Below are 21,670 nucleotides of genomic sequence, written 5' to 3' on the forward strand. Positions count from 1 at the left end.
ATAATAATATTCAAGATAATAACCAAAAACTGCAAAATTTCTTTAAAATCATCAATTCAGGGGCATTATACCTGAAAAACCAGTTACCCAATTCGGCTGAAAATTTCAAGACAGGTAGACCTTGACCTAATAAATACTTTAACCTCTTGTCTTATTTGCTCTAAATGCTGGAGTTTTTGAGATACAAGCCAAAAACTGCATTTTACCCTGTGTTCTATTTTTAGCCATGATGGCCATGTTTTTTGACGAAATAAAAAATAAAGCACAAACTTTATTTTATACACCATACTGATCATTCAGTTGAAGTTTGGTTGAATTTGGTTTAGTAGTTTTAGAGGAGAAGATTTTTTAAAGTTAGCAAATATGATGAACAAATTGTGAAAAATTGTCATTAAAGGACAATAACCCCTTAAGGGGTCAATTGACAATTTTGGTCATATTAACTTATTTGTAGATCTTACTTTGCTGATCATTTTTGCTGTTTACAGTTTGTCTTTATCTATAATAATATTCAAGATAATGACCAAAAACTGCAAAATTTCCTTAAAATTACCAATTAAGTGGCAGCAACCAAACAATGGTTTGTTTGATTCATCTGAAAATTTCAGGGCTGATAGATCTTGATCTAATGAACATTTTTACCCCATATCAGATTTGCTCTAAATGCTTTCGTTTTTGAGATATAAGCCAAAAACTGCATTTGACCCCTATGTTCTATTTTAAGTAACGGCGGCCATGTTTTTTGACGGATCAAAAATCGAAGCACACACTTTGTGCAGGATAATCTAAGGAACAATCATGCTTAGTTTCATTCAAATCCATTCAGTAGTTTCAGAGGAGATGATGTTTGAAAAATTGTTAACGACGACAGACGACGACGACGACGACGGACGCCAAGTGATGAGAAAAGCTCACATGGCCTTTTAGGCCAGGTGAGCTAAAAAAGGAGAAGAAAGATCAGATAAATACTTGATACTATGACATTTTAATTGCCTTCATTTTCATTTTTTATTTGAACATTAACATTTCTAGTGAAAAGAGAAAAGGATTAGATTGTTAACTACTGTGTTTTCTATTATTTTGTTTATATTATTTTCAGGTACATGTTACTTGGTGGGTTTAGTTTATAGTTTAGTAAAGACATTAGAATAGACAATAGAATTATATTGAAGCCATAAATAGCCAATCATCACAAATTAGTGTAAGTTTAAACTCTGAGAAGTTCAGGGCATATAAACGTTGAAAATATGCCGCACAGCCCTATATTTTGACCTTTGAAAAAAATTGTGGTGCATATGAACTTTCAATTCTAGGATAAGATTTTTTTCAAAACTTCATAGTAAAAGTGGTACAGTTTTAGCCGTAAAAGGAGTTCCTATGGGAAATTGCATTGTCAATATTTACAGAAATGCAACCTAAAGTGGCGGAAGAAAAAGAAGAAAAAGAAGAAGAAGAAGAAGAATAAAAACTAGATTTGCCATTGCAAGCAATAGCGGATGGCACCCTTCCCCCATTGCCAGGTGAGCAGCAGCCATTTTGAAAATGCAAAAGTCAAAGAGCGCATGTAGACATATCAATTAACATTTTTGTAAAGTTTGAAGCATTTTGAAATTTTTGAAATTCTTTATGTTTCCATGGTAATGGTGAATGTTTCCAAAATTCCAAAAAAATATTTTAATCAAATAATCATATAAGGATGGTAATTAAATGTTTTGGGACAAATAAAAAAATTATTTATAAATTATATATAATAATATATAAATTATTTCAGCAATCTAGACTTCTTTTCAAGGATTAAATTAAAGTTTATATAAATCCCGGTCTGTTTTATTCCTAATTGGGGATGAGAATTTATTATTTTAGCTAAAGATAGCAAAATTTTACACTGTTGTCTTTTTTAAAGTTTTCTAGAAATAAGACTTTCATAATGCTTAAAAGCCATGCATTACTATTGTAAGTGTATGTTATTTTTTAATTAATTTATCATGTTGCAAATATACATGTTTAGCATATTTCTTTCTTATTTGTCTATACAATTACCAATGATAAGGAGATGGAGACATGAATACAAACCTGTACAGATAAGATAAATACATATAATGATTTATTTGCAAGCAGTGAACAATCAATTATCAAAAACAAAACAAAACAAGAAACAGATGAATATTCTATTTTCATTCAAATAGAAAGGCAATAAGGGAAACACTGTCTTCTGACGACTCTGACGACGCAAACGACGACGTGATACCAATATAGTTGTATAAAAATTGGACATTGGTAGGAAAGAACTCCTTTTAAATTCTTTCAGTATTGAATTCTTAATGGAGCAACAGAAATTTGACACAGAAACAAAAAGAAATGAGAAAACGTATGAACCCGTGATTAATGATAAATTTTTAACAGAATCTATGGCGTGTAAGGTGACTGAATCCGTTCTGGTGTTGGAATATTTTAATTAGATTGGTGTTGGAAGATTTAAAATCTATACACAAACATCAAAACTACCGTGATGTACAGCATCACTGAAAAACGCATAAATGTAACTCCAAGAGTTACGGACAAAACAACTATCCTCAACAAATTTGTGCAATATTTTTCATGACGGGAACAGTCATTTTCATTCATTGATAAAGAAGTCAATAATACAATCTTGAATTGAAAAAATCAGAATCAAATTATTTTGTGTCTCGACTTTTTATATTTCTTGTATAGCATCGGACATACTCCAATTTATATGGAGAGTTGTCATTGTACGGCCAAATTTAACTGACTATCAACAAAATAACAAAAACGGACTGTATGTGTGAGATCCACATAGGTAGATAAGGTCATATAACACCCCTATTCGTAAATAAATGATAAATAAAGAGAGTGTTTCATCCTGTTCTGAACTTGAAATTGGTACAATTGATATTTTAAAAATATGTAATATTAAGTGTATGTAGAAAAACTGTCAACAAAAGTTCGTTAAAAAAGATTTCAAAAAAATATATAGGTGTCATTTTTGGTTTGATTTTAAGCAAATTAGTACCAAATGATGCAAAATTGTCACAGGTTAGTTTTTTTTAGTTGGTTGTATTTTTTTTGTGTATATCAAACTGGAGGTAATAGACCAAAACAAGAAAACACCTGTTCACATGCTGTTAAAAGAGCTTGTGATTCAATGGTTATCGTTTGTTATTGTACATCATATTTTTATTTCGTTCATTGTTTTGTACTTAAATCAGGCTGTAAGTTTGCCGTTTTGAGTTGTTTTGAATTTGTTATATAGGGGCGATTCATAGCCCACTTTGCGGTATGGGTTTTTCTCATTGTTGAAGGCTGTCCGATGTCCTATAGTCGTTAACTTCTATGTTATTTAGTCTCTGGTTGAGATTTGCCTTATTGGTAATCATACCAATTCTTCTTATTTGTATAGGCATATCCCTAATGCACTTCAAAATATTGAGAGATAAAAATTAAAGTACATGTATCAGCAAATGTACACTAATTGCAGAATGACAGATCAGAAAGTGTACACATGTTAAAACTTGTTGCTGTCAAGCTGATGAGCAAATATGAAGTCATTCAGTAAGGTTGTTTCTGAGAAAAGTAACAAACATATTGTTAGACGATCGGACAAAAGATCAAACAAAGTGTTTGCAATATAGCTCTACTCCTAGACAAACAAGTAAGCCAATAATCATATATATACGCCGTATAAAAGTTAATGTAACTTATCTATTGATATAGACATCGTTCAATATTATTCTCTTATACCGACTGCTCTACTTTCTATGAAATGTTAGACTACAACTTCATTTTTACGGTCTTTCCTTTTTCTATAAGGAAAGACCTTACTGTATTTCTTCTGATTATTATTATTATTAGGTCTTTCCACTTTTCCGTAGAAAGACCTATTGGTTTTCTCCTGATTATTATTATTAGGTCTTTTAACCTTTCGGTTGAAAGACCTATAGGTTTTGTTCTGATTATTATTATTAGGTCTTTCCACCTTTCGTGTGGAAAGACCTATTGATTTTGTTCTGATTATTTTTTTTTTCTTCCGCCTAATTTTTTTCTTGCAGTGTAAAAATGTTTCAAAAGATATCGCTTAGTTCTTTTGTATATGAGATCATACAGTCTATACGCTTTTGAAACTCACCCTGTTTAACCAAACACTTTTCTTTGTAAGAGTTATCTCCCAAAACACTGTTTTTCTTGTTATCAGATCTCCTCCGCAACCGTAAAAGAAAGCGACAAATTTATTTTTCCAAATTGCTCGTTATATCCTCAGGATGTTACGTTTTATTTTGACCGAAGCTTTACGAAGACCCCATATGAGAGTAATTTCCCCTTTTGTATTGAAATAAGTGAAATAAAATTGGAACTGGAAAACCATAAGTGATAGAGGCCTAGGGTCTTTTGATTTGAGGCCCTTGCTCAAAAAGTATGAAAATGAGGTCAAGGTCAAAGGTCATGTTCAAATTTTTGATTATGGCTTGTTATCTCTTATTTTCAGAAATCATACAAGATATCGACAAAATATTTTCACACAATTGTTAGTTGCGACATGTCGTAACATGTAAATTTTACTTAAAAGGGTACGTAATATTTAATGTGAGTTTTGCCCCCTTTTATATCTAATATTAGTTGTATGGTAATATAACTCATTAACAATATAAAGTAGAGGCCTAGAGTCTTTTGATTTGAGGTCCTTGGTTCATGACCTTGAAATTGAGCTCAAGGTCATATGTTAATTTAACGTTCTAGATTTTGACCTTTGCTTTTACCTCATATGTATTCATGTTAAAGCTATTAGACTTTTTGCAATAGGTTGCAAGCAGTATGACGTTGAAAAAGCTAACCGGAAGTGACCTTTTGTAAACCGGAAGTAGCTAGTTTTTGTAATAAAATATTGTAAAAGTATGTAAAACCATATATTTTTGGAATCAGCGTCAAATAAACTCTAAAACAGTACCGGAAGTAACAAATTTTGAACCGGAAGTAAAAAATTATCTCCCTTATTTATATCTTATTGTATAGAAACCTTATATTTTTGGAATCAGCGTACAATAAGTTGTCATTTGACGCTGAACTTGACATTTAAAACCAAATTTTAATATTTTCATATAAAAAAAATCATTACTGGTGGAAAGACCATCAATGGTTCTCTGAACAATTGGTTTTTAATTATTATTATTATTCTTTCCGCCAAACTTTAACGAAATTTCCCAAAAAAAGTACGCAACATGTTGAAATGATATTAGATATCTAGTATCAGTTGACCAAAAGCTATTTTGTGGTGAGAGCACGACCCCGTAACATTTCCTTTATAGGGGTTATCTCCCCTAACACCGAAAAACTTGTTATCATTCTAACTCCATAACCATAATAGGTAGAAAAAAAACAAAGGATGGAATTTGTTCAGGAACAGACCTTGGTGCTTCGTTACATTTGAATCGAAAAGATTCAACGACTTATTGGTAGGGTTATGCCCCTTTGAAAATTAACAAATGTCGGTTGGCCACTAAAACTCAAAAACTGTAAGTTGTAGCCACCTAGGATCATAACCAATGATCATCAGTTCACATGAACATGAAAATTGACCTAAGGTCAAAGATGAAGGTCATGACCTAGCTTTTGACAATAGCTTGTTATCAGATTTACTAAATAACCGTAAAAGATGGCTGATAAAATGTAACGAAGAAAATATGTGTCTTGTCGAGATCTACATTTGTTATGTTGGGTTGAAAATCATTGGACCAATTGTTATGGAACTAGGGCACCAAAACTGTTTTTGGGGTCCGATATGATGATTGTTTGCTTATAACTCAAAAGTGGTTACAGATAGAAAGAAACTTTGAATTGCAAAAATGATCAGCATAATAAGATCTACAAAGTTAGGTCAAGTCCCTAGCAACGACATAAAACACCATAGCAACCATATAGTTTTGAACTTAGAAGGCTATGAATAATATAAATATGACATTTTTATTACTGGAAATGACATTTTTGTCCATAGCAACGACATACAAGTCCTTAGCAATCACTTATTTTTTTAACTTTAAAAACTATGAATAGTACATATGACATTTTTAATAACTTATTTTAATATATTTATCCTTAGGAATGATTTTTGCCCTAAGCAACCACTTATGAACATAAAAGTCCTTAGAAACCATATATTTTTTAACTAAGAAGGCAATTAATAAAAGAAAAAAGGAAAGACCATTCAATTGTTCATGAACAATTGACTTTTTAATCTGTCATTGTTGTTGTTATTGGTTTTGGTAGGCAACTTACTTATGTATTAATTTTGCCTTAAATTCATATAACATCAGGGCTCACACTACTTAAAAATTATAGGGAGAAGTGACTTCACTTTTTGAAACTGATAGGGAGAAGTGGTGAGATTTGAAAGAGAAGTGCTCATCGCGCGGTGCGCTACAATGTTTGTATTTTACTATAGTTATTATTAATAGTTAGTATAAAGGGTCATATGTAAATAATGTTCTTTTTATATTGTTCAATTCATATCTGAGTATACAATATAAGTAACATTTCAACTTAAAAGTTGTTTAAGTTTTACTAAGGTTCTTGTGAGAAACTACCAACTATAAAATATCTAGCACTAAAAAAAATATTTATTTATTTCAAAAAAGGTAAAGAAATTATAATATATCAGTTACAATTTAATTAAAAACTATCTTGTGTATGAAATTCAGTGTTTCTCATCAAAAGATATAATAATACAAAGTTAAGCTGGGCCATAATATATTGGTATTGGTAGAATAGTCTCAGAGTTAAACAACTTTAATCAATATTTTGAAACAATCCATATAAATTATAGGAAATTATATACACCACCCAAGAGAAAATGAAAACGGGATCCATCGGGATCCCAATGCAATCCCGGTGAAATTGTCAGGATAAGCATCTGGAGTCGGGATCCCATTCGGGATAAATATCTGAAACTGGGATCCCCTTATTAACAATGTGTAGGACACCAAAGCTGTCAGGTGAAGCCAATCACTTTTAAGATCTTTTAAGTGTCACTTAATATTCAGTTTGACAGATATAAGTCAGAAAAATGCTGAGATTTTCGCGATTAAAATGGCGAGCTCAAATGGTAGGGCGTCCGAGAAATATCAATGGGTGTTTTGCCAGACAAGCTTGGGCGTTTCTGATGTTCCCCAAGTTCACATAGTGCAGTTCTATTAGTTGTCGTCCGGCATAAATGATAAGATAATGATCAACATCGTAAAACGTTGGTTTCTCAAGTTATGTAAAATGTTAAAAAAATCATGGCCGCGTGCTTTGTTTTCAATTGTACTGAACAGTTCGACCCTAGAAAATACTGTCCTAAATAATGCGGCCACTAACTTATCTGCATGCACCCGGCCTGTGCCGATTAATAAAGTATTCTTTTCTTATATTTAGTAAAAACTGGCCAGTAATTAATTTCTTTTATGCGATACACTTAATTTATTTATAATACCGTTACAGAGACAGATCAACTTCTGGCCGAGATTGTCACTTCGACGTAAGTGTACAGGTAAAAACGTCATCAAAATCTGATTACGCTGATTTATGGAGGACAGGACCAAGATCCGATGCAGATTTTTTCAGATATTTTAAGTACATTAATAATTTAATTTAACATGTGTATATGTGTATATAATGATTATAACAATAATTTATTGAGGAACTATGATTTTTATGGTTTTTGTTAAGCTAATCAACATCAGAAAGTCTGAAAGCATAAGCTGAAAATATATTTATTTTTAACATATACAATGAATAAACTTGTTGTCACATAACAGGCATAACTGGTAGGTATGTAAAAATTTAATTCAGTTGTGTGTATATTTATTTGGTGAAAATAATAAGTCGCTAGTTATTTATCTTCAGGGGATAAAAAAGGGGGAGGGTAATTAATTTACCAAAAAATTTAAAATAGCCTTCCAAGACGTCATAATTATTTGGACTAGCTTCCAATCTACTGTATAAACATGCAATAACATTTCTATTGAATTTGTTGCTTCAAAATGGATTTTTTTGATACTTTTAGGGGATTTAATGATATTTTTAAATGGAGCTGCCAACGGAACAGATTGCATGCAGATATTCCAGTTACCATAATTTACTCAGGAATACTAGTTGGAAGTACAGAGATAGCAAATTAATTCACAGAAAGGAGAACATGACATGCATCCTTTTGCATGAATAATCACAGTGGCAGTGCAATTTGAATTGGTGCATGTATATATCCTGCTGGGATTTATTTATTATAATCCTGGTACCTTTGATAACTATTTGGGATCCCGCATTTTTTTTTCGGGAATCCCAGTATATTTCAATCAAAATCCCAGTATATTTCCACTGGGATATACATCGGGATCCCGCTTCTTTTACGGGAATCCCGAAATTTTATCCCAGTACATTTACATCGGGATCCCGCTTCTTTTGCGGGAATCTCGAAATTTTATCCCAGTGGGATCCCAATTGAAATCCCACAATATCCCAGTGGGATCCCAGTATATTTCAACCGGGATTTACATAAGAATTCCCGGATTTTGGGCGGGATTCCCGAAATTTTATCCTGATGGAATTAGGTGGGATCCCATTTGGAATCCCATCAAAAATCAATGGCGGAAAAATGCAAGAAAATTTACAACCAGTTGCTCTGCAGGGCGCAGCTTTATACGACTGCAGAGGATGAACCCTGAACGGTTGGGGCAAGTATGGACACAACATTCAAGCTGGATTCAGCTCTAAATTTGGATTGTGATGAAATAGTTGACACAGCATAGGTTTCTGACACAGAATGAATGTGGTCTAATGAACTTAAAATATTTTTTTGGCCTTTGAGCAATTCACTATGCTGTTGAATATTAATCCTCTCAAAAAAAATGTTTGGAGAAATTTTCTTTCTATTTATGAAATCTGAAATGAGAAAAGTTTAACCCCCCCCTCTTTTTTTCACATCCCCCTTTCCCTTTTTCTGATCTCAATTCAAATTTCTAATGGAGTTTGCAACAATAACTACTCATTTAAATACATCATAAAATATTAAAATGTAAAATAAAGTGCTTGTTATCACTGAATGGTGTAATGTGTAAATAACCTGCTACACAATGCAAAGACAATGCTTCAACCTCTTTTCTTAAGAAAATGAATCGTTTATGTCTGAATTTCTTTAATTATCAATAAAAAATTGATGTTTCATCAACTTGGTAAAAATTGAAAATGTCCTTGACGGAATCCACTGAAAGTGAGTATCATAAACAACAGGGCGACTTGTTTTCGCTATTGGGGGTCAGGGAGAGCGAAGTGATGGTCGGGAAAGCGACTTCTTTGCCCAAGTCGACTGTGAGCGTGAGCCCTGAACATACATATTATGTACAGTAAAACCTGTATAAACCGGCCGGCTACGGGACCATGAAAAAGGGCCGGTTTGGACAGTGAGCCGGTTTATTCAGGTTTCTGTCTTGACGGGAAGTTAATGACTTGTGACGTCCGACATTTTGCATGAAAAAATTCTCTCTGATTGTAAATTATATCTGATAAATTAAAATACTTTCACTTCGTTTTTCATTGTTTGCATTTGCATCATAATGCTCGCGTTGTTTGGATTGTAAGACGAGAGTTTCGATTTACTGCCATGATCAATAATTTGAAATGTTGGAATGGCCGATTAAAAAGCCAGAATATTATCAAACGTAATGTCATCACTTTCGAAACGTTGTCGTACAGTGTACAATATCCATTGATTGTTGTCATCCGGGTGTTTTTCATTATCAAGGTCATTTGTTTAGGGGTTCACAACAACGAACCAAGGATTTCGAAATTACGATGTGAACTTTTTACTTCGTGATTTTAATTTGTTTATCCAAGTTAAAACGTAAGTTCAATCCGAGATATATATTCGGTGTGTCTTTTCGTTTAATTGACACGTTTATAATGTTTTAATAAATAATACAGCTCACTACTGTACGATTGTAGGTTCACAGTTTGACACCTGACTAATTGATTATGATCACGAAAAGTTATATCGTATCAACATATATGTTTTGATTGCATATCGATCATTGAAACTAATTAGACAAACCGGTTTTGACAGGTAATAATTAATGTAATTAAGATTATTGGGACTTCATAATAAGACCGGAATTCGGAATACACAGGGTCCGGTTTACAAAGGGTATTTTAACAAAGACTTTGAATGGAAAAATATGGGACTTTCATTTTCGGCCGGAATGGACAGGAAACCGGTTTATTCAGGGTCCGGTTTAATCAGGTTTGACTGTATATATACTTTCAGTCTTAAATTTATGTTTAGTATTATATTTTGGCGAGTAATTATATGAAACAGGGATGAAGTTGATTGACTGTGAATTATTTATATGTAGAGAGAAAAACAAAAGCACATAACAGAAGGTACATGGAATATGAATATGAAAAAAAACATATAAAAGTTCCTAATGAAATGTACATTTATATGAATTGATAGGTATCATAAAATTGTTCAGTAGTTACAAAGAAGATTTTTTTAAAGCTAGAAAACATGATGAAAAAATGTGTAAAATTGTCCTTAAGGTGCAGTAACTCCTTAAGGGGTCAATTGACAATTTTGGTCAAATGAACTTATTTGTAGATCTTACATTGCTGAACATTTTTGCTGTTACAGTTTATCTTTATCATTAATTATACTCATAATAATAACAACCAAAAACTGCAAAATTTCCTTAAAATTACCAACTTAGTGGCAGCAACCTAACAATGGGTTGCTAATAGATAGATATAGGAAGGTGTGGTATGAGTGTCAATGAGACAACTCTCCATCCAAATAACAATTTATAAAAGTAAACCATTATAGGTCAAGGTAAGTCCTTCAACACAGATTCTTGACCCACAACGAAAAACAGTGCATATGTACACAGACATGAAATTTATAGGGAACTATATTTCCGTGTGTAGATTTAGCAGCTAACCAGTGCTGCTTGTTGATAGGGAGGCCAGTGCCATAGTTAAGATTTAGAACAAGTTCCAACCTTTCAAAAAATACATATATTTAGGAGATAACTGTATTGCATTTTAAGCTCCGACGGCATCAATTGGGGATTTGATGGTCGCAAATTAAGTTTACTGGCGACGCGTTAGCGGAGACAGTAAACGGGTATTTGCGACCATCAAATCCCAAATTGATGCCGTCGGAGCTTAAAATACAATATTGTTATCTCCATTCTAATGAAACTGACAGAAAACAACGTTAAAACATGTATTTAAAATCTTCCATATGCCGTCTGCGCTTGCGCGTTCGTCCCGTAGCATCAATTGTCAATTGATGCCATGTAAGAAAGTGACGTTATCCAAGCAAAATGAACGTTACAAACGTTGTTGCATTAGAATTAGAAATTGACCTTATGCAAATGAATTTTGGTTTAAAAAAAAATATCTATGGAAAGTCTGTAATTGTTTGAAAATAGAGCTGTTATAAAATCCCTAAAAAACATACCAACATTTATCTTTTATTTTGTAATTTTGTATTTGAATTTAAAAAAGTCTTAAACATGTACATGTCATAAATTTTTAACTGCTTTATTATGATTAGGGTTTTCTTTTATGTTAATGCAAAGGAGGGAGCAGTCCTTTTCGATGTAATTGTAAAAAGCAAAAGATGTTGTGCAATTCCCAATGCCATAATTCAATGCCATGCCCAAACAAATGATGCAGAACTATTTTTGTATTTTATAAATAAGGTTTATTGTGTGGTCATTGAAAACAAATTCTATAGTGTGTATCAATGCTTTTTTATAACAAGATCAATACTACAAATTATTGTATAAGTTACAGAAATGTATAAGTAAATTAATTTTATTTTAGTCGAATATTGTACAAATTATAATTTGCATATTTTTTTTTATATGAAGAGAAAATTACCTGTGAGGAAACTATTAGAAGACTCTGACTGTAAAGCTTCTAATATACTCTGAACTTCTGTCCACAGTCTTGTCTCATTAGGAAAAGTCAAAAACCTGAAATCAAAACATAGCTTAAAATAAGTGTTAAGTCACAAAGATAAAACCTCCACCCACAAGTCTTTATGGACCTTCCTTAATTTTCTTTGGATTAGGGTATTTTTGTCATACTTTTTTGAAATGATTCTTTAATCAACTTCAGTTTTTGATATATGTTTCCTTAAGGTAGCAATACACAGTTAGAAGTTTAATTTTGCATTATGGCCATGGTGAATTTTTTAAATATGAAAGTTTTTGTACAATAAAATTGATTTTTAGATATTTGAAGAATAATATAGCCTTTCTGGTAAGTGGGTTTTATATTCCTTATTTGGTACAGGCATTTCCTAATGTAGAATATTGAAAATATGTCCAGTGCACCATTTTTTGTGGATATTGTCAACATTGCAAAGTCTGATTTAATGTGTAATTATTGTTTTTACTTTGTATCCTATCTAGTATCTACATGTATATTCTAGAAAGGATACAACGTAAATAGTATATGGCCTGACACAACTCTAAAATTCCAAAATGACGACAGATAAGATGTTACAACAACTGCAAGGAATTACATTCCCAATAAACAGCACTAATGGATCTAAGCTGGTATAATATGTCAAATTTGTCCTTTATGCCCTCTGGGTGAACTGTCCTTAGTTTTCTAATCCAAAATCTTTCTTGAGCAAGTCTTTTGGCCAATAACCCTCGGTGTGGTCTATGATTGTGGTGGTAAGGTTTTTGAGATCAGCTTGGGTGTGCCCAGGTGACCTCAAATGACGACTTATGGGGAGGTCGGGCTTGTAGGTGTAGTCACTTCCACGACCATTCATGCCTATGTTGAACGGCTGTATGACAGTCACATAGAATCATATTGACAACAATGTGTAGGCAAAACAACAAACATAATATGTTAGAACATCAAAAATGCAATGTTCAATCAAGGATTTGTATAGTAAGAAGGATTGGAATCTCGTGGACTTTTGCATAGACTGTAGTATAATGTCTTATGCAGCGCGAGATTTTGTGTGATTACCCGTGATGAATCTGGAAAATGCTCAATGTGCCTTGATTAATGGCGGACATTTGCATCACCTAAACAAACTGACACCCGATATGTAAGTATTACAATCCATATCAAATTTTATGCTTGAAATAAGCAGTTTAAAATGGTTCTGGTGTAATAACTGAAATTGTATTTGTTATAAATTTTATTTCTTCAAAAATCAAATTAATTTGAATATAAAAGAAGATAAATATGATTGATGAAATATTATTGCATCAAGTTAAAGTTTTCTGAAGACTGTTAATGTTTAGGTCTTGGTTCTGGAGGCTTCACAGTATGTAAACAAAAACAAAATGGTATCCATAACATGTGCACATGTTACATATTTATATCTGACAAAAGTCAGGTTTCTGCTGCCAAAAGGGATTCACATTTATATTGCAATAAATTATTCAGAAGGAGGTCACTGGTACAATCAGGTTACATTATATTTCTCTGGTTGCATAAGCAATGTACAATACCCCCTGTACTGACAAATCGATATTGAAAGTACGGGATCCACCCTGAGTTATTTTTCTGTTTTAAAACTTTTACAAAATCAGTTCAAATTCTGGGAATCCCGGAGGACGTAGTTGAATCTGACTGGCTAAGATAGAATAGTGATGAGGGGATTTTCCACTTTCTATTTTGGAAACGCCAAGAATTTTTTGTTACTAGTCCGTCTGGCATATTGGGTTACAAGTTTTGGTTGCCCAAGGCCTAAATGCTGTAGTCCCGGACATCGGGCTAGTGGATTTTTTAACCCCTGATTGGTACAACTAAATAAGACTATTGACCAGAACGTTCCTCTGAATATCATTTATGGAAAGATATACCAACAGTATTTCATTAGATTATTAACATTCAATCTCTTATATTAAAACTTGGAGAGCTACACTTTGTGTGTAGGGAAATTTGATAGTGACTTGATAGATAATCATGTGATACCAGCTGAATTGGATTATATCTATATTTTAACGTAAAAATAAATCATAGAATATCTCTTTTTAAATTCCTTTATATGCCAGATTCATTTAATATTTGCCTAATCTGCTTGGTGTTGAGGGTATATTGACTATTCTCTTTCTTGTCTCTGACTTTATTAATCCAGTTTTTCATATAAATCTGTGTGATTAATGTCTATGAGGATGTGTAGTAAGATAAGCAAGGAGACATGGGATATGATTGTAATGAGACAACTATCAATCCCATATCAAATGAAGATTTTAAAAACTAGTAGTCTACATGCACAATCGATGAATGTATGTCATCCACAATCATTAAAACCCATGCGGCTTAGCAGATCGATAAATATTATCACATGAAACCAACAGTCCATACATAAAACATGTAAAAAAATAGTTTTTATACCAAATTTGGAGTCAAGACATAAAAGTAAAGATGTGTGGTATGATTGTCAATCGAATGAGACAGCTCAGTAATCACCAAAGTTCAAATGATGTTAATGTCCCGGTAAGCAATTAATTATTTCTTATCTTGATAGACAAAAGTCAGTGTTTTACATGTATATTTGTAATTGTGTGCTATAAAGTCAATACAAGGCAAAATTGTACAAAAAGTATCTACTGTTAGACATTAAACATTTTAGTTATGTTTACAAAGAGATTTATTGATAAACATCTAGATGCCACAGTTTAGACCTAGCAAGTAGTTACAAACAGAAAACTAAGACTTTTGTTTTAATTCTTGATATAAACTGCTGTAACAGTTACTTACCTCCTATGTACAGTCAGAAAAAGATGAAAGAAGTCTTCTTTGATATATGACAAGTCGCTCTTTTCAAGTAAATTTCTGTATTATATTACATGTATAATACATAATCAGGAATAATTCCATGATTGACTAATTGAGTGGCCGTTATGACAGAGATCTGACACTATATTAAGGTTGCCCTATTTAATTCATAAACAAATTGATTTAAGTGCTCTGACAACAAAGAAAAGTGCATTTAAAAATGTAATGTTATTTATTATTTAATATAAAAAAAAAATGCTTGCAGTTCACACTGGCAAATGTTTTTTTAATGCCTTTATCATGGTTATGATGATTGAAACCGGCTAGAGTAACATGCAGAGGACGTTTGATAGGGTCTACCACTGGGCCCCCTCTTTAACAGTACTTGTCCCAACCTTATGAAAATGATCTCGCCGTGGAAGAGATTACGATAAACCGCGAGATTCCAATCCTTCTTACTATACAAATCCTTGGTTCAATATAAAATACCTTTCAAAGATTTTCTTTGGAAAACATCAAATAGACCAAATGAAATTTTAAGTGTGTATAGTTTATTCGCCGTTTCAGAATCTAATGCATCCTTGGTAATATTTTCAAAAGTGTACACCAAAACGTCCTGATTGGTTATAAATGTCATAAACAATGGAAATTTAACCAATATGATGTGGCGTTATTTTCATTTTGGGGTACGAACAATGAAATTACCCATGTATTCATTGTGTTGACCAAATATCCTACACTTCTTGATTCATTCACATTATAGATCACATTTCAAAAGCACACTTTCGGTTTGCATTCTCAAAAATTCCGGATAAAATGTCAATGAATCTGGAGTCAAAACATTAAATGTAGGCTGTTTGAAATTCGAATTCAACTATAATTTAGATTAAGATATGTGATGACGCAAATGCGTATTCTTTACCTGAGTATCAGTGAGATGCTTTCTATTTACTATTTCATTTTTGTTATCTAAATTCAAGACACGGCAGAAAGAGCTTTACATGTGACTTTCAAGCGCCACCGTCATCATTACTAACGGTATTCTGACCTCGACTTGTTTCTCTTTTGTTTCTTTTTTGAGTCACTGTCCTATCATAAACTTTGACCTTTTTGAAAAGCTAAGGATTGTCTACCTAAGGAATAGATTCCTTAACTTTGTAATGTATTTAGCCTTTTAACTTTTTTCATTAGAGCGTCACTAATGCTTTTTTTGTAGACTTAACTCCTGTCTGACGTACATCATTTTAATTCTGGTATCTTTTTATATCTACATACCTTTTTATATAAATTGGTAATTTTGAAAGTGTGTACAGGTATTCATAAACTTCTGAATTAAGAAATTCTTCTTGTAGAATGTTTGAATTGATTTAAATAAAGTCAGGAAATCCTTAAATTTTGAGATGTTTTATGAGACCAAAATAATTCTCTTCATAAGAGGTCCCAATCAATTGCATGCCTCAGGTTTTATCGCATACAACATCTACCATACATGTAAGTAAAGACAGCTACAAAGTTGAAAATATAAAGCCATTCATGAAGGAAACAAAGTATAAAGATATGATAGATAAAATAAATGCATCCAGAATTCCAGATTACAAAGCAAACTGAGTTCATAAATTTATATTTCGATAGGTTTGTGCAATTAGCACAAGTCATCCGGTTAGTAGAAATTAGGATTTGGCAAAGGGTTATAATCGGAACCAGATGCTCCGCAGGGCGCAGCTTTATACAACCGCAGAGGTTGAACCCTGAACGGTTGGGGCAAGTATGGACACAACATTCAAGCTTGATTCAGCTCTAAATTTGGATTGTGATTAAATAGTTGACACAGTATAGGTTTCTGACACAGAATGAATGTGTTCTAATGAACTTAAAATATTTTTTTTGCCTTTGAGCAATTCACTATGCTGTTGAATATTAGTCCTCTCAAAAAAATGTTTGAAGAAATTTTCTTTTTATTTATGAAATCTGAAATGAGAAAAATTTAACCCCCCCCCCTCTTTTTTTCACATCCCCCTTTCCCTTTTTCTGATCTCAATTCAAATTTCTAATGGAGTTTGCAACAATAACTACTCATTTAAATACATCATAAAATATTAAAATGTAAAATAAAGTGCTTGTTATCACTGAATGGTAAAGATTGTTTCAATTTATCAGTTGGTAGTAAAAGTGAATATACATTGTATATTGTATAAAACAATGATTAAAGTTGATTCAACTACTATTCTGGACAGAGAAAGATAACTAGCTCCAATTGAAAATTTCTTGCTATTGCACAATATTGTGCAATTAGATATTTCTTGCTATTGCGCATTACTGTGCAATTGAAAATATTTGTTATTGCACAATACTGTGCAAATGAAGATTTCTTGCTATTGCGCAATACTGTGCAATTGAAAATTTCTTGCTATTGCACAATACTGTGCAATTGAAGATTTCTTGCTGTTGCTGAATACTGTGCAATTGAAAATTTCTTGCTATTACACAATACTTAATATAATAATTTTGGATCCTGATTTGAAACAACTTGAAAACTGGGGCAATAATCAAAAATCTAAGTACATTTTTAGATTCAGCATATCAAAGAACCCTAAGGATTCAATTTTTGTTAAAATCGAACTAAGTTTAATTTTGGACCCTTTGGACCTTAATGTAGACCAATTTGAAAACAGGACCAAAAATTAAGAATCTACATACACAGTTAGATTTGGCATATCAAAGAACCCCATTTTCAATTTTTGATGAAAGCACACAAAGTTCAATTTTGGACCCTTTGGGCCCCTTATTCCTAAACCGTTGGGACCAAAACTCCCAAAATCAAACCCAACCTTCCTTTATGGTCATAAACCTTGTGTTTAAATTTCATAGATTTCAATTTACTTATACTAAAGTTATGGTGCGAAAACCAAGAATAATGCTTATTTGGGCCCCTTTTTGGCCCCTTTTTCCTAAACTGTTAGAACCAAAACTCCCAAAATCAATCCCAACCTTCCTTTTGTGGTCATAAACCTTGTGTTTAAATTTCAATGATTTCTATTAACTTATACTAAAGTTATTGTGTGAAAACCAAGAATAATGCTTATTTGGGCCCTTTTTTGGCCCTTAATTCCTAAACTGTTGGAACCAAAACTCCCAAAATCAATCCCAACCTTCCTTTTGTGTTCATAAACCTTGTGTCAAAATTTCATAGATTTCTATTAACTTAAACTAAAGTTATAGTGCAAAACAAAGAAAATGCTTATTTGGGCCCTTTTTGGCCCCTAATTCCTAAAATGTTGGGACCAAAACTTCCAAAATCAATCCCAACCTTCCTTTTGTGGTCATAAACCTTGTGTTTAAATTTCATAGATATCTATTTACTTATACTAAAGTTATAGTGCGAAAACCAAATGTTTTTGGACGACGACGCCAACGTCATACCAATATACGACCAAAATATTTTCAATTTTTACGGTTGTATAAAAATTGTGCCAAAAGTAGAGAACTATATTTACTCCATTTTAATTGAAACTTGAGTATATCATAGTGCCTAAGTTATATTTTAATTAATTATGAGGCTTAAGTAATTGCCCTTCTTTCAATGACATTATCGCATAAAATTGCCATTTTTTCAATGACATTTAGGTGTAAAATTGCCCTTTTTCTGACTTGCACCTTGCCCTTTTCATATCCTGGCTAGAACACTGCATCCCTTTATAGAATGGAAATTTGTGGTATAATTTCAGAGAGATTCATACACTTTAACACAAGTCATTGTCTGGAAACTACAATCAAAGCACTGTAAGCGCTGTAGGCAGTTAACCAAACAAGAGGCTCTCAAGAGCCTGAATCGCTCATCTGGTAAACAATGCCTTATTGAACATATTGAACCATGCCAGGCAAACATGTACAGCTAACAATTCTTCAATATTACAAATATATATGACTTACTGTTTATAAATAAAGAAAATGAGACCAAAACACAAACACTTAAAACTTAGCAATGGACTGAAAATGAGGTCAAGTTCAAATAAAACCTGCGTAACCGAAGTTAGCAAAGATGCAGGGATCTCCATGGATGAAAATTGAACCATGGAGGAACTTTCACCATTACAAACCTTGTCTACGCTGTACAGTGTAGCGCGATCGGAAGTATTTTATCCCTCCATACAAGGAATGGTGAAAATGCTAATTCAGTGCTTATTTAAATTATATTTATTTGAATTTTCATTATAGAATTAGAAGTATCAATATTTTCATTTATTGCCGTTTTTAACCATTCAAATGCCAAGTCATCATGGCCCCCCCTTAGTCGAGAATGACCAAAAGCTGTCATGAAGGTCCCCATGCAGATTTCTTTTATTTTTGGTAATTGTTATGGGGGTTAAAAATCATCTAATGTGGAGCTTATTTTTCGTGGACACTGTCAAATTCAGAGCCCATTACCGGTATGGCTGATTTGCAGCAACAACAAAACAATTCGTACGGGTTATGTAAAAGGTTAAAGAGATTTGTAAAGCAAACGTCGACAAATGAAAAGGTTTTTAATGACTATCTGGAAAAATTGATGCTCTGCAACATGCATCTTTCGAGTCTGAATAGAAACCGGAAACGCGGATGTATCAATTTGATTGTAATATACGAAATGAATTCGGAATTTAGATACGATATTTCTTTACAGGAAATATTTAAGTTTTTACTTTTAAACTTTTAAAGTAATTCTAAATTATCGTTACAGCAGTACTCGATTTATTTACGATGAAATAATATTTACTGTTTTGCGTCTTATTTTGTACTTCTTAAAAAAGGGGGATGCTGACTGCGTAAGTCAAAATAAAGCACGTGTTCGACTTGTTAAACTGTTTTCTTTGTAACTGGATTAATTTATTAATTTATTTATTTAATCTAAATGATCATAATCATTTGCTGAAACTTAGTTGATTACTTCGACAAATGGATCGTCTATCCTCAGATAGTATTCTCCTGTTTGGTTTGTTGATATACCTGTACAAGCTCAGGTACAAGTAATTAGCGATCTTAATCCGGATATCCCTCAGGCGTTAGAACTGTATTGGATTATAACATAAAAAGCCTAAGGGTTATGCAATTACATGCATTTGATTATAATTGATAAAAAAAATGGCGTCTGGCTACAAAAAACGATGAAGTTTTGAACGATGGCGGAAGACAATTTAACGATGGCGCAAGACAATTTAACGATGGCGCGAGTCATTTGACGATGGCGCAAGACATTTGAACGATGGCGGGGCTCCATCGTTAAACAGGCCATGGAGATCCCTGAATATGATGAACAAATTGTGAAAAAATTGTCATTAAAGGACAATAACCCCTTAAGGGGTCAATTGACAATTTTGGTCATATTTAACTTATTTGTAGATCTTACTTTGCTGATCATTTTTGCTGTTTACAGTTTATCTTTATCTATAATGATATTCAAGATAATGACCAAAAACTGCAAAATTTCCTTAAAATTACCAATTAAGTGGCAGCAATCCAACAATGGTTTGTTTGATTCGTCTGAAAATTTCAGGGCTGATAGATCTTGACCTAATGAACATTTTTACCTCACGTCAGATTTGCTCTAAATGCTTTCGTTTTTGAGATATAAGACAAAAACTGCATTTGACCCCTATGTTCTATTTAAAGTAAGGGCGGCCATGTTTTTTGACGGATCAAAAATCGAAGCACACACTTTGTGCAGGATAATATAAGGAACTATCATGCTAAGTTTCATCCAAATCCATTCAGTAGTTTCAGAGGAGAAGATTTTTTAAAGTTAGCAAATATGATGAACAAATTGTGAAAAATTGTCATTAAAGGACATTTTACCCCTTAAGGGGTCAATTGACAATTTTGGTCATATTAACCTATTTGTAGATCTTACTTTGCTGATCACTTTTGCTGTTTACAGTTTATCTTCATCTATAATAATATTCAAGATAATGACCAAAAACTGCAAAATTTCCTTAAAATTACCAATTAAGTGGCAGCAACCCAACAATGGTTTGCTTGATTCATCTGAAAATTTCTGGGCTGATAGATCTTGATCTACTGAACATTTTTACCCCATGTCAGATTTGCTCTAAATGCTTCCGTTTTTGAGATATAAGCCAAAAACTGCATTTGACCCCTATGTTCTATTTTAAGTAACGGCGGCCATGTTTTTTGACGGATCAAAAATCGAAGTACACACTTTGTGCAGGATAATCTAAGGAACAATCATTTTAAGTTTCATTCAAATCCATTCAGTAGTTTCAGAGGAGAAGATGTTTGAAAAATTGTTAACGACGACAGACGACGACGACAGACGACGACGACGACGACGGACGCCAAGTGATGAGAAAAGCTCACATGGCCTTTTAGGCCAGGTGAGCTAAAAACCCAAGGCAAACATAATTATGAAAACTGTGGCAATGTTGCTTAAGATTTTTTAAAAAGAACGAACATTAAACATTCATATATCATGTATATTGTACATTTATGTTCATTTAATGAATTAACCATTAAGGCAAATAATTCATATTCAAGGTTTTCAAAAGCAACACAAATATCAAGTATATTTTTTTCATGGTCATGAGTCTGCAGTGGTACAAGTTCGCAATGATTGCAGTTGTTCTAGTTGATAGTTAACGTTGGTATTAGTTGACTGTTTGTAGTTCAAGTTAACTATAGTACAAGCTTGTTTAAGTATGAATGGACTTGCTTCCCTTGAAAAGAAAACTGAGATTGTTTTCTACAGTACAAAAGTTATAAGACCCAAATCAGACAAATGTTTACTATGTACTACAGGGATCAAAGGTGGGGTCTAACTGACCTGCCCATAGTAAATGTAAATGACCCCCACCTTCACCCTTAATCCATGATGTCTAGG

General features: G+C 32.7%; 1 protein-coding gene across 2 annotated transcripts in view; it reads right to left on the reverse strand.

Moving 5' to 3' along the window:
- LOC143044714 (integrator complex subunit 10-like) overlaps window positions 1-21,670 on the reverse strand; it is a 195,991-nt gene that overhangs the window by 162,245 nt on the left and 12,076 nt on the right. For both annotated transcript variants that reach the window (XM_076216801.1, XM_076216800.1), the window contains exon 3: window positions 11,926-12,020. In XM_076216801.1, the coding sequence (XP_076072916.1) occupies window positions 11,926-12,020 (95 nt within the window). The remainder of the gene's footprint in view (window positions 1-11,925; window positions 12,021-21,670) is intronic.

Source organism: Mytilus galloprovincialis, chromosome 9 (assembly GCF_965363235.1).
Source record: "Mytilus galloprovincialis chromosome 9, xbMytGall1.hap1.1, whole genome shotgun sequence".
NCBI lineage: Eukaryota > Metazoa > Mollusca > Bivalvia > Mytilida > Mytilidae > Mytilus > Mytilus galloprovincialis.